Source organism: Phocoena phocoena, chromosome 3 (assembly GCF_963924675.1).
Source record: "Phocoena phocoena chromosome 3, mPhoPho1.1, whole genome shotgun sequence".
Lineage (NCBI taxonomy): Eukaryota > Metazoa > Chordata > Mammalia > Artiodactyla > Phocoenidae > Phocoena > Phocoena phocoena.
In genome coordinates, this window is record NC_089221.1 from 62,518,407 (window position 1) to 62,538,052 (window position 19,646).

The 19,646-nt window shown below is 38.7% G+C and overlaps 1 protein-coding gene across 3 annotated transcripts in view; it reads left to right on the forward strand.

Moving 5' to 3' along the window:
- Positions 1-19,646, forward strand: part of SCAMP1 (secretory carrier membrane protein 1) — a 130,368-nt gene that overhangs the window by 94,593 nt on the left and 16,129 nt on the right. The window contains exons 9-10 of one of the 3 annotated variants that reach the window (XM_065875596.1): positions 6,295-6,445; positions 13,686-13,779. In XM_065875596.1, the coding sequence (XP_065731668.1) occupies positions 6,295-6,445; positions 13,686-13,744 (210 nt within the window). In that variant the 3' untranslated portion in view covers positions 13,745-13,779. Of the gene's footprint in view, positions 1-6,294; positions 9,113-13,685; positions 13,780-19,646 lie in introns of those variants that run through there. The other 2 variants (XM_065875597.1, XM_065875598.1) reach the window with 2 other exon arrangements.

The following is a 19,646-nucleotide window of genomic DNA, read 5'->3' on the forward strand; positions in this document are numbered from 1 at the left end:
TACTTATTGTGGATATAGATAATTTTTCTACCTTTTATTATTATTATTTTTTAAATATTTATTTATTTGGTTGCACCAGGTCTTAGTTGCGGCAGGCAGGCTCCCTAGTTGTGGCTTGCGGGCTGCCTGGCTCCTTTTAGTTGTGGCATGTGGGCTCCTTAGTTCAGTAGGCAGGCTCCCCAGTTGCAGCTTGCCAGCTCCTTAGTTGTGGCTCACTGGCTCCTTAGTTGTGGCATGCATGTGGGATCTAGTTCCCCAACTAGGGATCGAACCCAGGCCCCCTGCCTTGGGAGCACAGAGTCCCAACTACTGCACCACCAGGGAAGTCCAAATTTTTCTACTTCTGTCTTTTAAGCTTTCTACTAGCTTTATAAGTGGTTAATTTACTACCTTTACTGTTTGTTTGCCTTTGCCAATGAGATTTTTCCTTTTGTAATTTTCATATTTCTAGTAGTAGCCTTTTCTGCTTTGAGAAGTCTCTTTAACATTTCTTATAAATCTGGTTTTGTGGTGCTGAACTCTTAGCTTTTGCATGTCTGTAAAACTTTTGATCTTGCCTTCAAACTGAGTAGTCTTCTTGGTTGTAGGTTTTTTTTCCATTCATCACTTTAAATATATTGTGCCACTCCCTCTGGCCTGCAGAGTTTCTCCTGAAAAGCCAGGGAGTTTCCTTGTATGTAACTTGTTTCTTTTCCCTTGCTGCTTTTAATATTCTCTCTTTATCTTTAACTTTTGCTATTTTAATTACAGTGTGTCTTAATGTGGTCCTCTTTGGGTTGATCCTGTTTGGAGCTTTCTGTACTTCCTTGACCTGGATGTCTATTTCCTTTCCCAGGTTAGGGAAGTTTTCAGCTATTAGGTCTTCAAATATGTTCTCTGTCCCTTTTTCTCTCTTCTGGGACCTCTATAAAGTGAATGTTAGTACACTTGATGTTGTTTTGGAGGTCTCTTAAACTGTCCTTATTTTTTAAAAATTCTTTTTTCTGTTCAGTTTGAGTGATTCCACTGCTCTCTCTTCCTGTTCTCTGGTTTGTTCTTCTGTATCATCTAGCCTACTGTTGATTCCTTCTAGTGTGGTTTTAATTTCAGTTATTGTATTCTTCAACTCTGTTTGATTCTTCTTTGTATTTTCTAACTCTTCGTTAATCTTCTCACTATGTTCATCCATTTCTTCTCCTGAGTTCTTTAAGCATCCTTATGGTCATTACCTTAAATTCTTTATTGTGTAGATTGCCTACTTCCACTTCACTTAGTTCTTCCTTTGGAGTTTTATCTTGTTCCTTTGTTTGGAACATATTCCTCTGTCACCTCGTTTTGGTTAATTCACTGTTTTCATTTTTCTGTATTTGGTAGGCTTGTTATATTTCCTGATCTTGGAGAAGTGGCCTTATGTAGGAAATGTCCTGTGTGTCCCAGCAGTGCACTTCCCTCTGGTCACCAGAGCTATATGCTCTGGGATTGCCCCATAGGTAGGTTGCATGAGCCCTTTTGTTGTGGTATGCTGACTACTGTGGGCAATCTGGTAGGCATGGCTAGCCCCTGGTCTGGTTGGTTGCTATGCCCTGCCTTGTGTAGAGGCTGCCAGCCACTGATGGGCCAGGCCGTGTCACGAGGTGGCTGGTTACAGAGCCCCAGGGGGTCCCAGAGCTAGTTTTGGCCCACGGCTGGGTGGAGCTGGGTCTCATGTTGGCTGGTTTGTATGCTAGGTGTCCCAGATCCCATGTTGGCCTGCTGGTGGGTGGGGCCAGTTCCTGACATAACTGTCTGCCATGTCCATGGTGTCTTGAAGCTGGTGTTGGCTTTCTTTTGGGTGTGACTGGGGCCCAAGGGGTCCCCGGGCTGGTGACTGCCCACTGGTGCATGAGGCTGAGTCATGGGGCTGGTGCTGGCCCACCGGTGAATATAGGCAGGTCCTGCAGTCTCTGGTTGCAGAAGCAGGGTCAGCCTGTTTGTGGATGGGGATGGGACATAGGGGGCTCCCAGGGCTAGTGCTGGCTCACTGGTGGGTGGACCCAGGTTCTGGGGTCTCTGGCTGCCTGGCCCTGGAGATCTGGGGATTGATGTTGGCCAGTGGTTTGTGGGGCTGGGTCTTGGGTTAGCTGGGGGCTCTGGGGATCCTAAGGCTGCTGGTCTACTGGTGGGTCAGACTGTGTCCACCTGTTAGTAGCTTTGCCTGAGGTGTCCCAGTTCTGGTGCTGACAGGTTGGTGGGTGGGACCAGGTCCCGGCCCTGATTAGAAGGAGGATTCCCAAATGGCACTTTCTATCACCAGTGCCCTTGTGGTGGCCTGAGCTCCCCAGATTGGCTGCTGCCAGCATCTGTGTCCCCAGGGTGAGTTCCAGTTGCCTCCTGGGTCTGCAGGAGGCTGTTCAAGCGGGTCTGACCCAGGCTCCTTTCAAATGACTGCTTCTGCCCTGTGTCTCAGGGCAGGCGGCATTTCCTGCATGCCCTTTCAAAGTGAAGTCTCTGTTTCCTACAGCCCTCTGGCTCTCCTGGAAGCAAGCCTTGCTGGTCTTCAAAGCCAGACGTTCTGGGGGCTCACCTTCCCAGTGGAGGAGCCCATGTGGGGCTCGAACACCTCACTTCTCAGGGAGAATCTCTGTGATTCTAATTATCCTTCTGTTTGTGGATCGCCCACCCAGCGGTTTAGGCCTTGACTGTCCCGCATCTCTGCCCCTACTACCTGTCTTATTGTGCTTCCTTCTGTAGAACTTTAGTTTTAGTAGATCTTTTCTGCTAGTCTTCAGGTCTTTCTCATCAATAGTTGCTCTGTAAATAGCTGTAAGTTTGGGTGGGAGGAGGTGAGCTCAGGGTCTTCCTACTCTGCCATCCAAAATCATGATTTCTTGCTATGGTGTTCTGGAAGCATTAATGGAAACAATACATTTGGATTATTTTGTTTAAATAAAGTACCATAATTTCCATAATATTTTGTGTGTCATTCAACCACATTGTACACTAAGATATTTTTGAAGATACATTAAGGAAGCAGGATTCTTTTCTGGAGTTGTGTCTTGGCTGTGACACTTTTGCAGATATTTTAAAGTTAATTTTAATTCTTATTAGTCTAACACATTTACATAATTCTCATTTGATCCTCAGGAAAACTCTGAGAGACAAACAGGACAAGAAATATTCTTGTTGTATGAGAAGTAAACTTGAGGTTTTGAGTGGTGTCCAGCCCTGCAGAAAGTAGTGGAATCACTAGGTACCAGATCTAGTGTCCTTTCTGTGGTACTCCTAGGACTAAATATGTAGGTTAGTGCAATTCTCATAAGTAGAAGAGATAGCAAGTATTTAAGTTGTTTAGTTTTTGCTTTTTAATTACACTGTTTTACCTTAAAACTATCTCCCTGATTTCTTAAGGAGTGTGTTATCAATAGATATCAGTAGATATCACTGAAACATAACAGGGAAATGGTAAGCTTTTTGAGATGTTGATCCTTGTAAGTAGCCCGTCATCTTGCTGGGACACTGAAATGAAGAATCACCCCTTTCACGTGGATGTCGTGGATCTAATGCAGTATTTGAGCATTGTGCGCTGAATACATATGCAGTCTTTTCCCTCTAGGTGGCTCTCTGGGTTTATATAGATATAGACTATTGAGAAATGTATTATTCCTACCTTTATTTTACCTCTCTGCTCTGTGGGGCTATGAATTACATTTTAAGTAATTAAACCATGAAGTTCATGAATACATAACATCAGCCACTCAATTTAATACAAATTTGAAAGAAGGAATAAATTAGAACAGATGTTTGTTAATTACATGCCCATAAATTGGGGTTGGGGGAAGGGGGAGAGACAGACAAGTTAACCTGTAATTACTTTGCACTGTGGCTAGGTCTGGTAAGTAAAGAAGGTTTATTAGATTTCTATAATACACTTAATTTGTAGGATCTAATCATATGTACTCATTGTGAGATAAATTTCTTAAACATAGGTGTAGTAATTTATCTGTATCTTTAATTTTTTATTTTAAAAACTTGGTTTGGAAAGGGAATAAAAATATACTTATGGTAGTGCTGTGGTACTAAAAGAATTTTAAAGTTCACCAGTATATGTACTTGTCAATGCTCTCTTTTTCTCCCTGACCCTTTTTTTCTCTCTTTTTTTTAAATTTGCACTTTATTTATTTTTGGCTGTGTTGGGTCTTCATTGCTGCGTGTGGGCTTTCTCTAGTTGTAGTGAGCGGGGACTATTCGTTGCAGTGCGTGGGCATCTCATTGCGGTGGCTTCTCTTTGTTGTGGAGCACAGGCTCTAGGCGCACGGGCTTTAGTAGTTGTGGCACACGGGCTCAGTAGTTGTGGTTCGCAGGCTCTAGAGCGCAGCAGGCGCAGTAGTTGTGGCGCATGGGCTTAGCTGCTCCATGGCATGTGGAATCTTCCTGGACCAGGGCTTGAACCCATGTCCCCTGCATTGGTAGGCGGATTCTTAACCACTGCGCCACCAGGGAAGTCCCTCTCCCTGACCCTTTTTAAAAAAGAAAAATTATTTACTTGGTTGCACTGGGTCTTAGTTGCGGCACGCAAGATCTTTAGTTGTGGCATGTGGGATCTTTTAGTTGCAGCATGCAGGATCTTTGTAGCGGCATGCAGGATCTTTTAGTTGCAACATGTGGGATCTTTAGTTGCGGCATGCGGGATCTAATTCTCTGACCAGGGATTGAACCCCGGACCCCTGCATTGGGAGCGCGGAGTCTTAACCATTGGACCACCAGGGAAGTCCCTCTCCCTGACCCTTTAATACTTTGATCCATAGTAATATGGCATTTGCTTTCGCTACTGTGTATCAGAAGAACTTGGGACTTTGACCCCTTATTTTCCCCGACAGCTCTTCATTCCTTAACTGCTTTCTTCCCTTGGCATCTGTGAAAAGGTCCCTGGTTTTACTCATTCCTCTCGTAATCATTTCTTGTTGTTATGGGTACTTCTTAAATATTGGTGTCTAAACAGGCTTCGGTACTTGATTTTCTTCTCTTTCTACTTTATGTGTTATCTCTCTGTGGACAGTTTCATTACGTCAGAGTTGTAGCTACCATTATGTGCCATTGGTTTCCAAGTCCACGTCTCTCGCCCATTCCTCTCTACCTCCAAACCACATTTTCACCTGTCTGCTGGGGCAGGCTTAGAGTAGGTATTCAATAAACATTTGTGCAATGGATGAATGTTTAGAACTTAGCGTCTACTCTCCCCCCAAACCAACGTATCCTCTGTATTCTCTTTGTGAAACAACTTCCCAGTATCTAAACTTGACTTGAAAGTACTTGACTCCTACTTTTCCTCACTCCACAGTTAACTCCACAATTAACCAGTTCCTATGTATTTAGGTTTGGGAAAAGGGCTGACTTGGGTGTACTGCCCCCATCCTCCAAACCTGCTTTGATGACATTCTAGTCAGGCTTCTAATTTAGACCTAATCACAATGCAGTGTAATTACAAGTTCACTTTTCTGTCACATCTTTCCTCCTCATCTTTCATACCCCCAAGTTTGTAGGTATGTAATAAATAAATATCAGTATTTGTCCTAGTGTGCCTTGTTATTTCCTTTCTCAAATTTGTATTAGATGGAGTGGCTGATGTTATGGATTGATGTGCTTCATAGTTTATGCATCTTCGAGAGAGATGCTAACAGAAAGAGTATTTTTGAACCCTGCTCGTAAAAATCTAAGATTTGAGTGATGAATCAGTATGGACAGATAGCGCTCAGAAGTGTTTCTTCTTAAATCCTTTAGGACTTGACCATACACAAAAACTTAACTAGTATTCAGAGTGAATTATCTTTAAGGACACACATGTTGCTCGCTACATTAAATGATAAAACGATACCTTTTGATACAATAGGGGCAGGGGTGTATATGTAGCCAACATAGAAATAGGTAAGGTATTATTTTTTTGGAATTGTCTAGGGTAGTAAATTAATGTATTTAAGTCAGAATGTCTCCTGTTGTGTTAAAACCATTCTTTTGTAAGGCTGTAATATCTTAATTAGGTACAGTGGAAAACATAGCTTTTTGCATTTGGTTAAGAAGTCATTTTTTTATATTATTTTTGGTTTGGCATAGGCATAATTGTCTCTTCTGCATTGGCGATAAAAGGGAAAAATCTATTTTAAGAAAATATTTACATACAAGGTTGTGTGCCACTGTGGTGGCTGGTGTTCTTGATCTTAGGAATCCTGCCTAGAATCTAGTTTTTTTATCTCTGAGTCATGTTGGGATTAATTGAAGAGCTATTGATAATGAACGCATAGATTACCACTCATCTTCTCCCACTTTTCTGTGCCTCCGTAGGTACATGGACTGTATCGCACAACAGGTGCTAGTTTTGAGAAGGCCCAACAAGAGTTTGCAACAGGTGTGATGTCCAACAAAACTGTCCAGACTGCAGCCGCAAATGCAGCTTCGACCGCAGCAACCAGTGCGGCTCAGAACGCTTTCAAGGGCAACCAGCTTTAGAGTCTTCAAACAATACATTGTTACCTTCTGACTGTACTTTTTTCTCCAGTTACTGTATTCTATAAATATTTTTTTTTGTTCAAAACACAGTACACACAGCACGTATATTTCCTAATCACTTGTGCATGGGCTAAAACCAGAAAAACTTCCTTGTCTTATTATTTACCTGATAGTTTCTTAATATTTCAGTGCCCCTTGCAAAAAAAAAAAAAATTACATGTGAAATAAATATTCTCCATATTTTTTGGGGGATGAATGTTCAGCGAATTATTTCAGTGGTGACACGCTGAAATTAACGTGGCACTTATGATTAAAAACGCACTTAGTACTTGCTGCAGTCATTCAGGAGTCAGACGTAAGGATTACACATTGGAGCAGTAAAGCAATGCTTCATTCCTTTTCCTTATTTATATTGAAAGAAATAGGACATCAGAGACTTAGGGATTTTTAAATTGGCTTGCTTTTTAGCAGTTTCAGTCACCAGTGAAGAGCCTGTGTACACTTCATGGTAGATAATGTAAATTTTATCTTTTTATTTTCTTAGAGTAGTTGATATTTTGATAACCAAGCTCTGATCTTGCATGGTCACCATGTTTCTTAAAAGAATTAGTATTTTGGGTTATGCACTGCTTATGGTTGCAGGTTTGGGGAGTTGTTTATAGAATCATAGAAATGATTTTCTGTAATACTTTCTTCTAAATAAAAATTCACTGGGGTGCAATACGAGGATATAATATAATATGCAGTGCATTATCCAAAAGAAAAGGTAGATAAGTGATGGAATAGAATGTAGTGATGATAATACCTTTTTGTTTTTAATTTTCAGTATTCATATCATAGTAAAATATTACTGTATGGAAACTTTGGTATATTCTTGTGGCTACTCTTTTTAATTGAACTGAGATTGTGTTTGGCAGCTCTTTTCTGGGGTATGTGTGTGTAATTTTTAACAGAGGTATTAAAATCTAGGCTAACTCCATGTCCAAAAGGAACATAACAGTATTTAAGAAAGTTTTCTTTTAGCCTCTCATGTCTAGTTGGCATTAAAAATAAAAAGACCCTGGCACTTCACATATACTTGAATCCCTAACGCACCTCAGTCTTTGAATTTTTGAGACAGACTGAATACATTAAAATTTGTAGCAACAGAAACAATAAAACATTTCACTTGCATCAAGCAAGAAAATACAGATACAGTTGAATGCATTAATTATGGATATAATCATGTTAAATTATTACTATGCAGCATTCTTATACTTGGGTTGAAACTTTGAGTCATTTTTCATAGCTGATTAAATGACTTAAAGACATTTGAAAAGTCACGATACCGTTGTTTTGGAAGTCATTAGCTAACCTAAAAGATTGCAGAATAATAAGTATTCAACTTGATTTTGAAAAGTAAGGGTACTCTATTAGATTATATTATTTGAGACTAAAAAATTGGCTGGGTGTAAATGGTTAAATCACTTTTATTCTTCCCCCCAAATCTGGAGTTAAAATGAGTTTCATGCTGGGGGTAGGATGGTGAGTTCTCACTATTTATGAAAGAAGCTTTGTGTGATACTAGATATAACACGGATCCATCCAGATGGTGTTTACATTTGATTTATTTGGGACTTTGTTGAAGTAATATACTTGGAAGATATTTCTTTTATTCTGATGAAAGTAGGATTCAGAGTATGAATTTAAAGCTGTTTTTATGAATATTTCTGATCAGTGATAATCTCTACTTACTTTCTCAACCAAATAAGCCAGTTCAAGATCTTTAGAGTCTATAATCTTACTGAAAATCTGTCTCATCAGTATGCTTTGTTGAGTGTGGATTTTATAAACATTCAAAACATTAACCACAAAATACAGCAAAAGTATGTCTGTCTGTCATTAATTCATCTCTCAAGTTCCTTTTGTTTTTCTTTAAACTGCAAAATGAAAACTTTATCATAGAGACTTTTGAAAAATACTGAGATACTTTCCTTCAAGAATTAGGAATGCTTCTCTCTATTCTGTAGAAATCCTCTATTGCTAAATAGCAAAGAATAATTACAACCAACTGAACCTTTTTTTGTTTCGATGGGGGAAATGTTGTTTTAAATTCCAGTTATTTGGGTTAATACAAACTGATAAGAGAAAAATGTTTTTTTAAAAACATAAATGTGCATTAAAATGATGGCACTGCTTAACAGTTTAATAAGGTAGAGGGGTTTTTAATTCTTATAATCTCTATTCTCTTAACAATAATTATTAGTAAATAGTCACATTTGCACTCAGTAGAAGATTGGCACTTGTTAGTGTTTTATATTTAATATTAGCATTACCCTGTATCGCAATCATGAAATGGTCTTCACGTTGTAAGGACCCATGTCACTTTTCAGTTGGTAATATTAAGTTTTGGCTATTTTATTTCAAACTAAAGTTTGAACACTGGAAAATCACTGCTCAGTGGTTTTTAATGTGGGACTTGGACTATTTATCTAGGGATGTGTGTATATTTTGTCAATGAGTGATAGTGGGCTGCCATTACGGTGACTGTCATGGTTCTGTATAAACGCCCTCCATCTGTCCCTCTAATGTTGCATGTTTTCAGTGGTTTGGAAGTTTTGTATATTTATTGTATTAACACAGAATGTCATAAAATAAAATGCTGTTTACTGGATGTTTGTATAGTTTTAAATACTGTACTAGCACTTCAGAGGCAGAAATTATGCTGAGGGCCTAAGGTATATAGAAATAACCACATTTAATTTTTAAAAAATAATTGGTGTATAATTCTATCACGTGCTACTAAACAAAATAAGTATTATAAAAGACTTAGTTAAAAACTCAGCAACATAAAATGACAATTTTTCCGTTGCTTTCACCTTTGTAGGTAGTAGAACATGAGGTTCACTCATTAAATATTTTGACCACTTTAAGGTCAAAATACACAGACTGTCTAGCAGTTAGTGAGATTCAAAATAGAAAACCTGTTTTGTGGCCCAGATTTTCTCCTTGTAGGTTAACATGGATGCCTCTGTACTTGTATTGTATTGATTTGATTGAACTTGTGTTCTGTTTTCTAGCCTCACTACCTGTTGTTGTTTTATGTACTGATGAAAGTACAAATTTGTGTATTGTTGGATTTTTCACTTGGCTATCTAAAGAGGATATAAAAATATAGTCTAAACTAATGTTCATGGTGAATCTTATTTGAGAAATACATGTTAAATTAAAATAGGAACAGCGTTTTCAGTTTTCTGGGTGTTACCTAAAAGTGAGTTTGGATTTTCATTGGATACAGTCCTTCTATAAATCATGCTGAGATAATGTATGGTTTGCATTTTAGAGGGGGTTTATGTTTAATTAAGTTTCTTAGTTTCTGTAAATCATTTGTAGTACTATAATGCTTATACAGTCATTACTTTATCTTTTTCTGAAAACACTGACCTTAGCATCTAATTTTATATCTTTATTGGTAAAAACCTACGTTTAGACTGTTTATATACAGAATTTGTTACATTTCTTTGTGCAACTTTCCCTTATTAGAATGACAGTGGCCATCACACACCATTTCACCTACCATTTTATCCTTAAGGTAAATGTTTAGTGGAATTTGTTGATTCCATGTGGTTAGGAACTTTAGAGGGGAAATGAAAGCGGTTAATGTAAAAATAATTGAGGATGGTTAGAATGTACACTTCGATAGATTTTCAAGTACCATAGTATAAATTTATTTAGAGTAGAGTAATATGTTTTAAAACACTAGAGTTGTTTTAAATACTTGTTTATTAAACTAAAAGATTGTATCTCAATGGTTAAATATTATGGAAAGTGAAGTATTTCTACTAGAATTTTAGGGTACATTATACAAAACAGCATGCTTTCTGTAAGGATGGGTGTTTTTTTTTTTTTTTTTTTTCCGGTACGCGGGACTCTCACTGTTGTGGCCTCTCCCATTGCGGAGCACAGGCTCCCGACACGCAGGCTCAGTGGCCATGGCTCACGGGCCCAGCCTCTCCGCGGCATGTGGGATCCTCCCGGACCGGGGCACGAACCCGCGTCCCCTGCATAGGCAGGCCGACTCTCAACCAGTGCGCCACCAGGGAAGCCCAGGATGGGTGTTTTTAAACCTTATTTTAAGGTTTTATCACAGTCTACAGAAAGATAGGAAGGAATCTGTAGAAAATTTCTAAGCCAGCCAGGCATTGCCACTAATGTATCCTAGATATATAGATATCTTTAATTTGAAGATTCCAGGAAAATAGGGAAAGGCTCCCCTCTAGTGTTCTTACCCTTCCTGTAGGTTTCATATTTACAATTTAACTTTGTGGTTTTGGTAAGACAAAGCCTTCAACTTGGAGAATTTTCATTGGCACTCTTCATGTTTTCAAATGGCAAGGGACATGGGAGCCAGTATGTAACAATGCAGCAAGTGTTAAATTTTAAGTTTATCCAAATCTTGGTTTATATTTCATCTTATAACTTTCTGGGCTTGGCATGGCTGATGGTGTAGTTAAAGTCCTTCTGCCACTAAAACCCATTTTATCTTTTCTCTACTGGGGACAGAAAGACGTTAATCCTCTTGTGCCTAGTAGTGTTTCATATACTTGTATAAGATTACTCTGAATATTATCCTGTCTACATTTAAACAGTTGAATCTGTAGAATCATAGCCTGCAAATTTTATTTTTTAACTCTTGTTTTTAGCACTTAGCTGTAATCCTAGAGTTCCTCCAGAACTCTTTAAAAATTTTGTGGGCCAGTGATTCTCAAGATGAATCATGGTTGTGTGTAGTTGTTACTATTGGCAATTTATAGTATTCTTCAGGTGCTTGGGGGTGAGGAAAAAAGATGCCCCGAATAACTTTTTTATCTGGCAGTGACAGTGGTTCCTACAATATTATAGTCTCCTATACAGAAACTGAGCCCACTGGGCATACATATCCCTTCAAGTAATTTTTTTTTCCAGTATGAAAAATATATATCTGTTGTAGAAATATTGAAGAGTATGGAAAATGATAAATCAGAAAATAAAGACAATATGTAATTTTATCATCTAGAGATACCACTGATAATGTTTATTGTATTTTTTCCATTTTTTTCTATACATACATTTTACACAGTTAAGGGATATAAACAATGTGAACTTTTATCCTGTTTTTCCCTCACTTAGCATTATATCATAATGACCTGATAGTTTAGCTTTTAAAATTAACTTATTTAGTTTATAAAATTTCATATAAATTATAAAAAATATTTACAGCAAAAGGAGATAAAGTTGCTTATAATTTTACACCCATAAATAACTGTTAAAATTTGGTTCATATATTTCTATTAATTTCCTAGGAAGACAATTTTTTTCTAATATTAAGAAATAAGATTTCCTTCTACATCCTTGTAATAGATCCTCTGGGGATGGCTTATCTAGCTCTCACAAGCCCCATTTCTTTGGGCCCCTGAAGACCACATTGGTACTGGATGTCACCTAGCTATAATGGAGTCATGCGTGGCTCATTAAATTTTTACTCTGAATGTAGATTTGTCTGGAATTACACTGTTGCAGAATTGGGACATGTGGATAGCCATATTCTGCCAAGACTTCAGAAGAGTTACTAGAAAGCTGATCTGTAATGAAAGTGAAGAATGAAGCAGACATGCAAAAACAAGTAGGATGAAGGACATAGAAAAGATCTTAACAGCTTTCTGTTTCCTGTATGAGGCCTGACTGTTCACCCATATTTCATTGTTTGGATATTACATTCTCCAGGTAAAATTCTTACTCTTTTCTCTTTGAGCTATCTTGAGTTGGTTTCCTATTACTTTTTACTAGAGAATTTTAACTAACACAATGGTTTGTAATCTTTTTTTCAATGATGATATAAATATGTGGAATTTTTCACATTGATGAATTATTTCTGTAACATTAGTAGCTGTATAGCTACCTTTATATACATGTATCATATATTATTTTTCAAAGTCCTGTTATTCCTTTAGGTTCTGAATTTCAGTTTTTTTATTATAAATGTAATTAAATTAATATAATTAATTAATAATTAATATAATCAAGGGATATATTGTTGCTAAATTTGGGGCCAAGTTTAGCTAAATTTGGCTAATTTAGCCAAATTCTTTGGCTAAATTTGGGGCCAAAGAACAAGCTTGTGTTCTTTCCTTGGACAAGTTGTTGGGTCAAAGCGTAAGTATATATTTTAAGATCTTTGATGTGCATTGCCAGATGGCTCTCCAGAAAATTGTACCAATTTGTGCCTCTATTTGCAGGAGCAGGACCTCTTTATTTACACTCTACCAGGATCGGATGTTCCTTTTCTAAAAAGGCTTTGCCATCAACAAGTTTGACAAATAATCAGGAGGTTTTCTGAGCATTCTGGTTTCCCAGAGATGATGGAATCACCTGACACTACATTTTTATTTTTTAGTTTGGCTAAATAGGAGTGACCATATATCTTGTATCCACAGAGAAATCTTCCACTTCCTGAAAGCACTAAGCTAAAGATGATTAGTACAGGATGGAAAAAATTGGTGCCCTCAGGTAGCCAATCCATTGAGCCTCTCTAGGTAAAACTAGACTGTTTTTTTTGTTTTTTGTTTTGGCTGTGCTGGGTCATTGTTGTGGCGCATGGGCTTCTCTAGTTGTGGCATGTGAGCTCTCTAGTTGTGGCGTGCAGGCTCAGTAGTTGCAGTGTATGAGCTTAGTTGCCCCACGGCATGTGGGATCTTAGTTCCCTGGCCAGGGATCGAACCCACATCCCCTGCATTTGAAGGCGGTTTCTTAACCACTGGACTGCCAGAGAAGTCCCAAAACTAGATTGGTTTTAACAACAGGTTATGTTATTTTTCACAATTTTTAGAACAACTCTTAATTTTTAAGATCAACTCCAAGTGATACCAGTCTGGACAGAAGATTCTTTTAATTTTCTTCTAATAATAACTTATTGGGGACTTACTGTATATCAGAGACTATACTAAATGCTTCACATACATCACTTACTTAATCCTCACACCAAACCTATGGTGGTATTTCTATTATTGGCCCCATTTTTATAGAGGAATAGGAAATTATCCCAGTCACTTAGTGAGTGGTGGTGATGGGCTAGGGAGAGGCAGCTAGACCAGTGTCCCGTGACTCTTGCCAAGCATGGGGTTGCTTCTGCCACATGGTGCCACCTCTCTCCAATTCTCTATTTCTTTTTCATCCTTCCACATTTTCAGTAATTCATATCCATCCTTTAGGGACAGTGGACCCTAGAAAAATATACAGTAATCAAGAAAAAAATTACGTTTATTTTTGAAATCTCCAGACCAAGGCCTAGCTCCACACATGTGGGTAAGTACCTGCTACCTGCTCTTCACAGCAGTGCTAACTTATAAATAGTCTTTGGCATTTGTGTGTGTGTTTGGAGAAACTTTAGTTGAAAACAAATCCTTATTTAATTATTAGATTGGCTATGAAGAAAATAGGCCTCTTATGTAATCATAATAGCTGCTTATCCTGGATGAGAGATTATTTATTAATTTATTTTATAATTTATTTTTTTATTTAAGTATAGTTGATTTACAATGTGTTAATTTCTGCTGTGCAGCAGTGACTCAGTTATACACACATATACATTATTTTTTTTTTTGCGGTAGGCGGGCCTCTCACTGCTGTGGCCTCTCCTGTCGCGGAGCACAGGCTCCGGACGCACAGGCTCAGCGGCCATGGCTCACGGGCCCAGCCGCTCCGCAGCATGTGGGATCTTCCCGGGCCGGTGCACGAACCCATGTCCCCTGCATCGGCAGGCGGACTCTCAACCACTGCACCACCAGGGAAGCCCTCCATTCTTTTTTATCTTCTTTTCCATTATGGTTTATCCCAGGATATTAAATATAGTTCCCTGTGCTGTACAGTAGGACCTCGTTGTTAAGAGATTATTTATAATAAGAAAACAAAACTGTCATTTTTTTTTTTACCACTGTCATATACTTGATGAATTTTTAGTTTCTGTTTTCAGGATTGGGCAAATTGGTATGTATGTTGTCATCTTGAAAAGTATGGAAAATTACCAGGTTTTTCTCTGAAAGGGAGCAGTGTTTTTATCAGTTGTCATCTTAACGGTGCGGTCTTTTTGGAGTTGAACTTGGAGGTTATTCTAAGAGTTTACTATGCAGAGATGTTGGTGTCCCCTGGGGGTTTGTGTTAATATTGCCTTCTCACCCGGTACATTCTTGGTAGAAAGAAACTACAGCTGTTTGAGAATGTAGACTTTGGTGTCAAACCTGTATTTGAGCTTTGGCTTACTAGCTTTTTAATGTGGGGCAGATTACTTAACCTCAGTTAAGTTGCTTGGGTGATAGTTAATGTATCTGTAAAATGAGGATAATAATCGTTTCTACTCATAGGGTTTTGATGAATAAATGAATTAAAAGAAGTGCTTAGCCCAGTACCTGCATATGAAAAGTGCATAATGGTTAAAAATTCTTATTGTCTGTCCATATGTATTGAAGACTCCCAGATCTCTCTCTCCAAGCTGGTCTTCTCTCCATGGTATATTCCTAGCTGCACACAGGCAGGACTTTGCCATTGGCAGCCTGAGCTGAAGCTTAAAACCTTCACTGTCTCTGTCCCCGATGGATTCCTGATGTAGGTGATGGCACCACTTTCTGCCTAGTGCCCAAACCACATGCCTGGGAGTCGTCCTAGACTCTTTCCCCTCTTCCCCCCACTGCTTCCAGTCAGTCCCCAAGCTGTCCCTTCTTTTTCCCTAACTCACTTCATCTCATTGTCTTCACTATCTCCTGCCTTAATTCAGGCTTCCTTCTCTTGAGAATAAATTTTAGTGGTTTCTCCCAAACACAGGCACTTGGTGGACTGCTTGCATAGGTATTAGGTTTTTCAGGATATTTGGCTATAAAAAGCCATAAGAGCTACTAAGAGCTACAAGTTATTTGATTGATTTTTCTTTTCCGTGTGGTTTTACTACTTCCTCTTATTCATTTATGCTTTTATTTACATCCTGGGTATCTAAGCAAACTGAGCTGTTCACGTCTTAAAGAGTTATCTTGCAGAGCTCTCCAGGCTGAGGAGGAAGCTGTAAGGAAGAAGATAGCAGGGGCAGCGGTGGATGGCCCCAGCCAAGTGACTAAGCAACCAGATAGGGCCCTGAAATCAAGACAGTTATTGGTTCTTGCTGCTTTGGAGAGTGGGCTGAAAGTTTGCTTTGATGCTCTTATCCTTTAGTGTTTGAGAGTCTAAAAAGGCACTGAATTATTGGAAGCTACCGAAATAACCCATTTAAAGGAAATGCCCAGAATAGTCAAGACTCTTACTATGTTAGGCAAAGGCTTTAAGGTGAGCTAGGAGTAAGTTGAATGCAGCGTGTTCCAGGAAGACCAGTCATGGAAAGTTGATCCGGTAGCAAAATTGCTAATGATGAAATAGGAAGCACAGGTGAAGGTTACCCAGCCTGTGCCACAATTTAAAGCCAGGGTCCTTTCTCCTGTGGATTAACTTTTGAGGAAGATGTAATAAGAGCTGAAAAAGCAACTGAAAATGTCCAATTTTGCTTGGATTATTTAGATCATAAATGGAAGAATTTTGCCTTTATTGATTTGGGTAATTTTGTCAGTTTTAATTTTGATTCCTATTAGAAATCAGGCATGTGTCAGGTATGTTTAGAAGCCAAAGCATACAAGTAGTTTCAGCTGTCACAGGCCCTAGATCAGGAAAATAGCTATTTTTGTATATTCTATCACTAAGTGCTTCCCGTGATACAGAGTGAGTAAGAGTTTATGAAAAGGGTTGTTAGTGTCTTCTTTGAGTTTCTAAATTAGAACTCTGCTTCTAGATGAGGTTTTTTATGGGCAGGATTACGTTCGGGAAATGTGGATGTGAACTGCTCCACGACGGGCTTTTAACTTTGTTATTTTTGTTGGAAGGGGTGACTGTGTCCTTCTGTTGACTTTTCCCTCGTTATACACATTTCTTTACATTGTTTATAAAGCGTTTTAAATCCTTTGAAGCATTTCCATATTTCTTTACTTTAAAATATCTGTATAGCATTGAGAGGGTTTCATTCCTCCCTATTTATAATTACATCAGTGCTTCTCCAAGGAAGAAACACATGCTCATCTTGAAGTTAAAGCTAACCTAAGGTAGGTGTATATATGTTACTAGTGAATGGCACAGTTAAAATACCTGAATATCTGTGGTCACTGTTACATATAAGTTAGTCTTTCAAATTTGATTGGTAGATATCCTCTTGATGAAATGATACACATCACATTGAAACCGATATACTGAGACTTGAATCGGAATGAGTTTGCAAGATCTGGTTTAATTCATATCTGGGGAGGGGAGGGGAGCATGTTGTGAAAATACATACGCACAGGAACCTAATCAATGCTAGACAAATAATGTATTAGTTTACAATATAACAGGATAAGCAGAAATTCAAAGGCTCGCGTGGAGTCCATCAGCGGCAATACAACTTTATATTTGGCTCAAGTGGCTGTTGAATATCAAGTGGTGCTGAGTCCCGCCAAAGCACCTCATGACCCCCCAGTCTTGGAAGGAGTTTCACCACAGTCTCAGAAGAAATCCCAGTCGTGCTTTTATTTCTTTTGGCCCTTGGGAGTCATTGCTGCCCAAATACAAACGCAGGCCGGGGATTTCCAGTGGCCACATGTTATTGCACAGAGAGGTCTGTTCTAAGCAGACCCTTACGGCTAAGACGGTGTGAGATTAGCCCTTAAATAGTGGTCTAGCATTAACGTGGTCTATCAAAGCATGTTAAGAAATAGCTCCTTAGTGATTATGTACCAGCTACTAGTTATCACACAAACAGAAAAGGCAACGTGGCAGCTTCACATTTCACATGAAAGACTAGCATTAACTGGGCCTGTCTTGCTGGCTTAACTTTCACATAAATCTAGTGATTATTTTCATTTAGACCCAGGAAAAAATGATTTCATACCAGTCTTTTCTTCACATAGGTTGGTGTAGCATTAAAATTGTTATGGGTTAATGACTAGGCCATGAAGGCAAAATGTTTAACTCTCCTTTGCCAAAACAGAAACAATCTCTGTTCTGACTCCTGTCCAGTTTCCAAAAAACAAAACATACATACACCTTTGTTATTGCACATCTTTCACACAGACTTGTGTATGTATAATATACATATATATTTTTTAAATATGCTACACATAAAAAAGACTATGGCACTTTACAGAATACATGTTTAACAAAGATCATTACACCACAGATGTTTGATAACTATACAAAAACCCTTACACAATTAATGTAACATTGTTGAATCAGCACACAGGTTTAAAAAATCCACAGACTCCAACGCAAACATTTCTGCCTTCTTGGAGTTCATTGAGAAGCGCAGCCCCATCACAAAACTTTAAGCACAAACGCAGGCAAAAAATAAATAAGACTTGCTGGTAGTAGTAATGGTCCAGGTATATTAGATTTTTAGACTGAGGTGCTTGATAGAAATTTATTAGAAAAATAGCTGCGGGTCAACGATTGTCTAATTGTTTTCAATCTATTTCCTTCTAACACATTCCTCCTATGCAGTGGTTTTTAAACAGCCATGCAGTTTTTGTCTAGACTAGCCTGATTTTGATGTTCCATCTATCCCAACTGAAGCCTGGCTAAATGGACTAAAGGTTTAAAAGGCCCACATTACCTTTCTACTCTTTCTCTGCTAGAGAAATTTCATCTCTGCTCTGCTTAACAAATCAGTGTTTGAGCAGCTTTTAGTGGTTTGCGGTTTTGTGTGTGTACATGTGCTGGGTTTTTTTTGGTCTTCTGTAGCATTCAGACTGATGAAGAAAACACTGTCAGGTGACTTTCTTCTGGCCAAGAGAGGTCACGTTTTCGCTCATGACTTCTGTTATCAGAGTGACCTAGGAATATCCCGCCCTCCACCGCCCCTCAGTGAAGGCGCAGTCAGGCAGTAAAGATGATGGACGTGCTTAGAGAATCCTCTAAGCTTATGACTTCTCTGCGAGGAGAGTGAGAGTGTAAAATTAGTGTTGTAACATGGGTTCTCTGTCTTGTATAGAAGAAGAAGTAGGGTGAATCTTGTGATGATAAATTTAAGAAAAAAAAATTGGGCTTTAAATTATCTGCCTGATGGAGGGAGTTGCTTTTTTTTAAATGAAAATTATTGCCAAGGGTTAAAAAGCCATGACTGTGATGGCATCAGAACTTGGTTAGAGCATACAGATGCACAGTAAGGGACAGGGGTCCTGTCCAGTGGCTGCCATAACCTATTATTTCTGTGTGGCGTCAGACACAGTTATTGTTTGTGTCCTGAGCCCTTATGACAGGCTGCTATGAGGATACATAAGGATACCCCTTGAGGATACCCCTTGAAGTCACAGATGGACATCTTGCTTTTACTCTGAACTTTGGTCTAAGAATGGTGAGCTCATGAAGACCTGGTTCCATGCCCCCGCCTTCCTGCCCTTTAGCTCATTATCTGTGAGGTAAAAATGGTTTCTGGTACAGGCCGAAGGCTAGAATGGAATTAATTAAACTGGAATGGAACAACTAAAGCAATTACTTGTGCAGCAAGGCATGGTTTTAGACTCACACAGCTTTCAGATGATTTACTCAGGGCAGTGTTGTAAAATCTGAATCAGGGTTCTATGCCTGGTATAGCACACAATACCTTGCCCAAACAAGGTTCATAGTTATTTGTTAAATTTTCAAAACAAAGCAATCCCTCAAGTAAGCAGATTCATAAGCCTAAAGAGACCTGTCCTTTTAGTCCTTCCAGAAATTTGGCAGGTCCACTCCATTTGCTTAAATTGCAAAGAAGTGTTTCTATCGCATTCTGTAATTCTGAAGCTCAGGATAATACCAGACTAAGTTCTTTCTGGTCACTTTGATTTGTTCCAAAGTAAGTCTGAAGTGATGGCTAATATCATTTTCCTGAATCAATTATGTTGGTGATTTATAGAAACTAGATTAAAAGCCCCTGAATCCTTTTTAATAGTGGTGTTTCATTCATTCTGTAAACAGGTATAGGCAGGTGCTATGAGCTTGGTCTAGCTCTCATTTTGCATTAACTTTCTATCTACTCTGTGCTTTCCTGAGAATGAAGCCTTTGATGTAACTCACCAGTTAGAGCAATTTAATGTTATTTCAGTCTGCTTTCAGGACCAACACCAGTAACTAGAAAAACTTAACTCCCATCT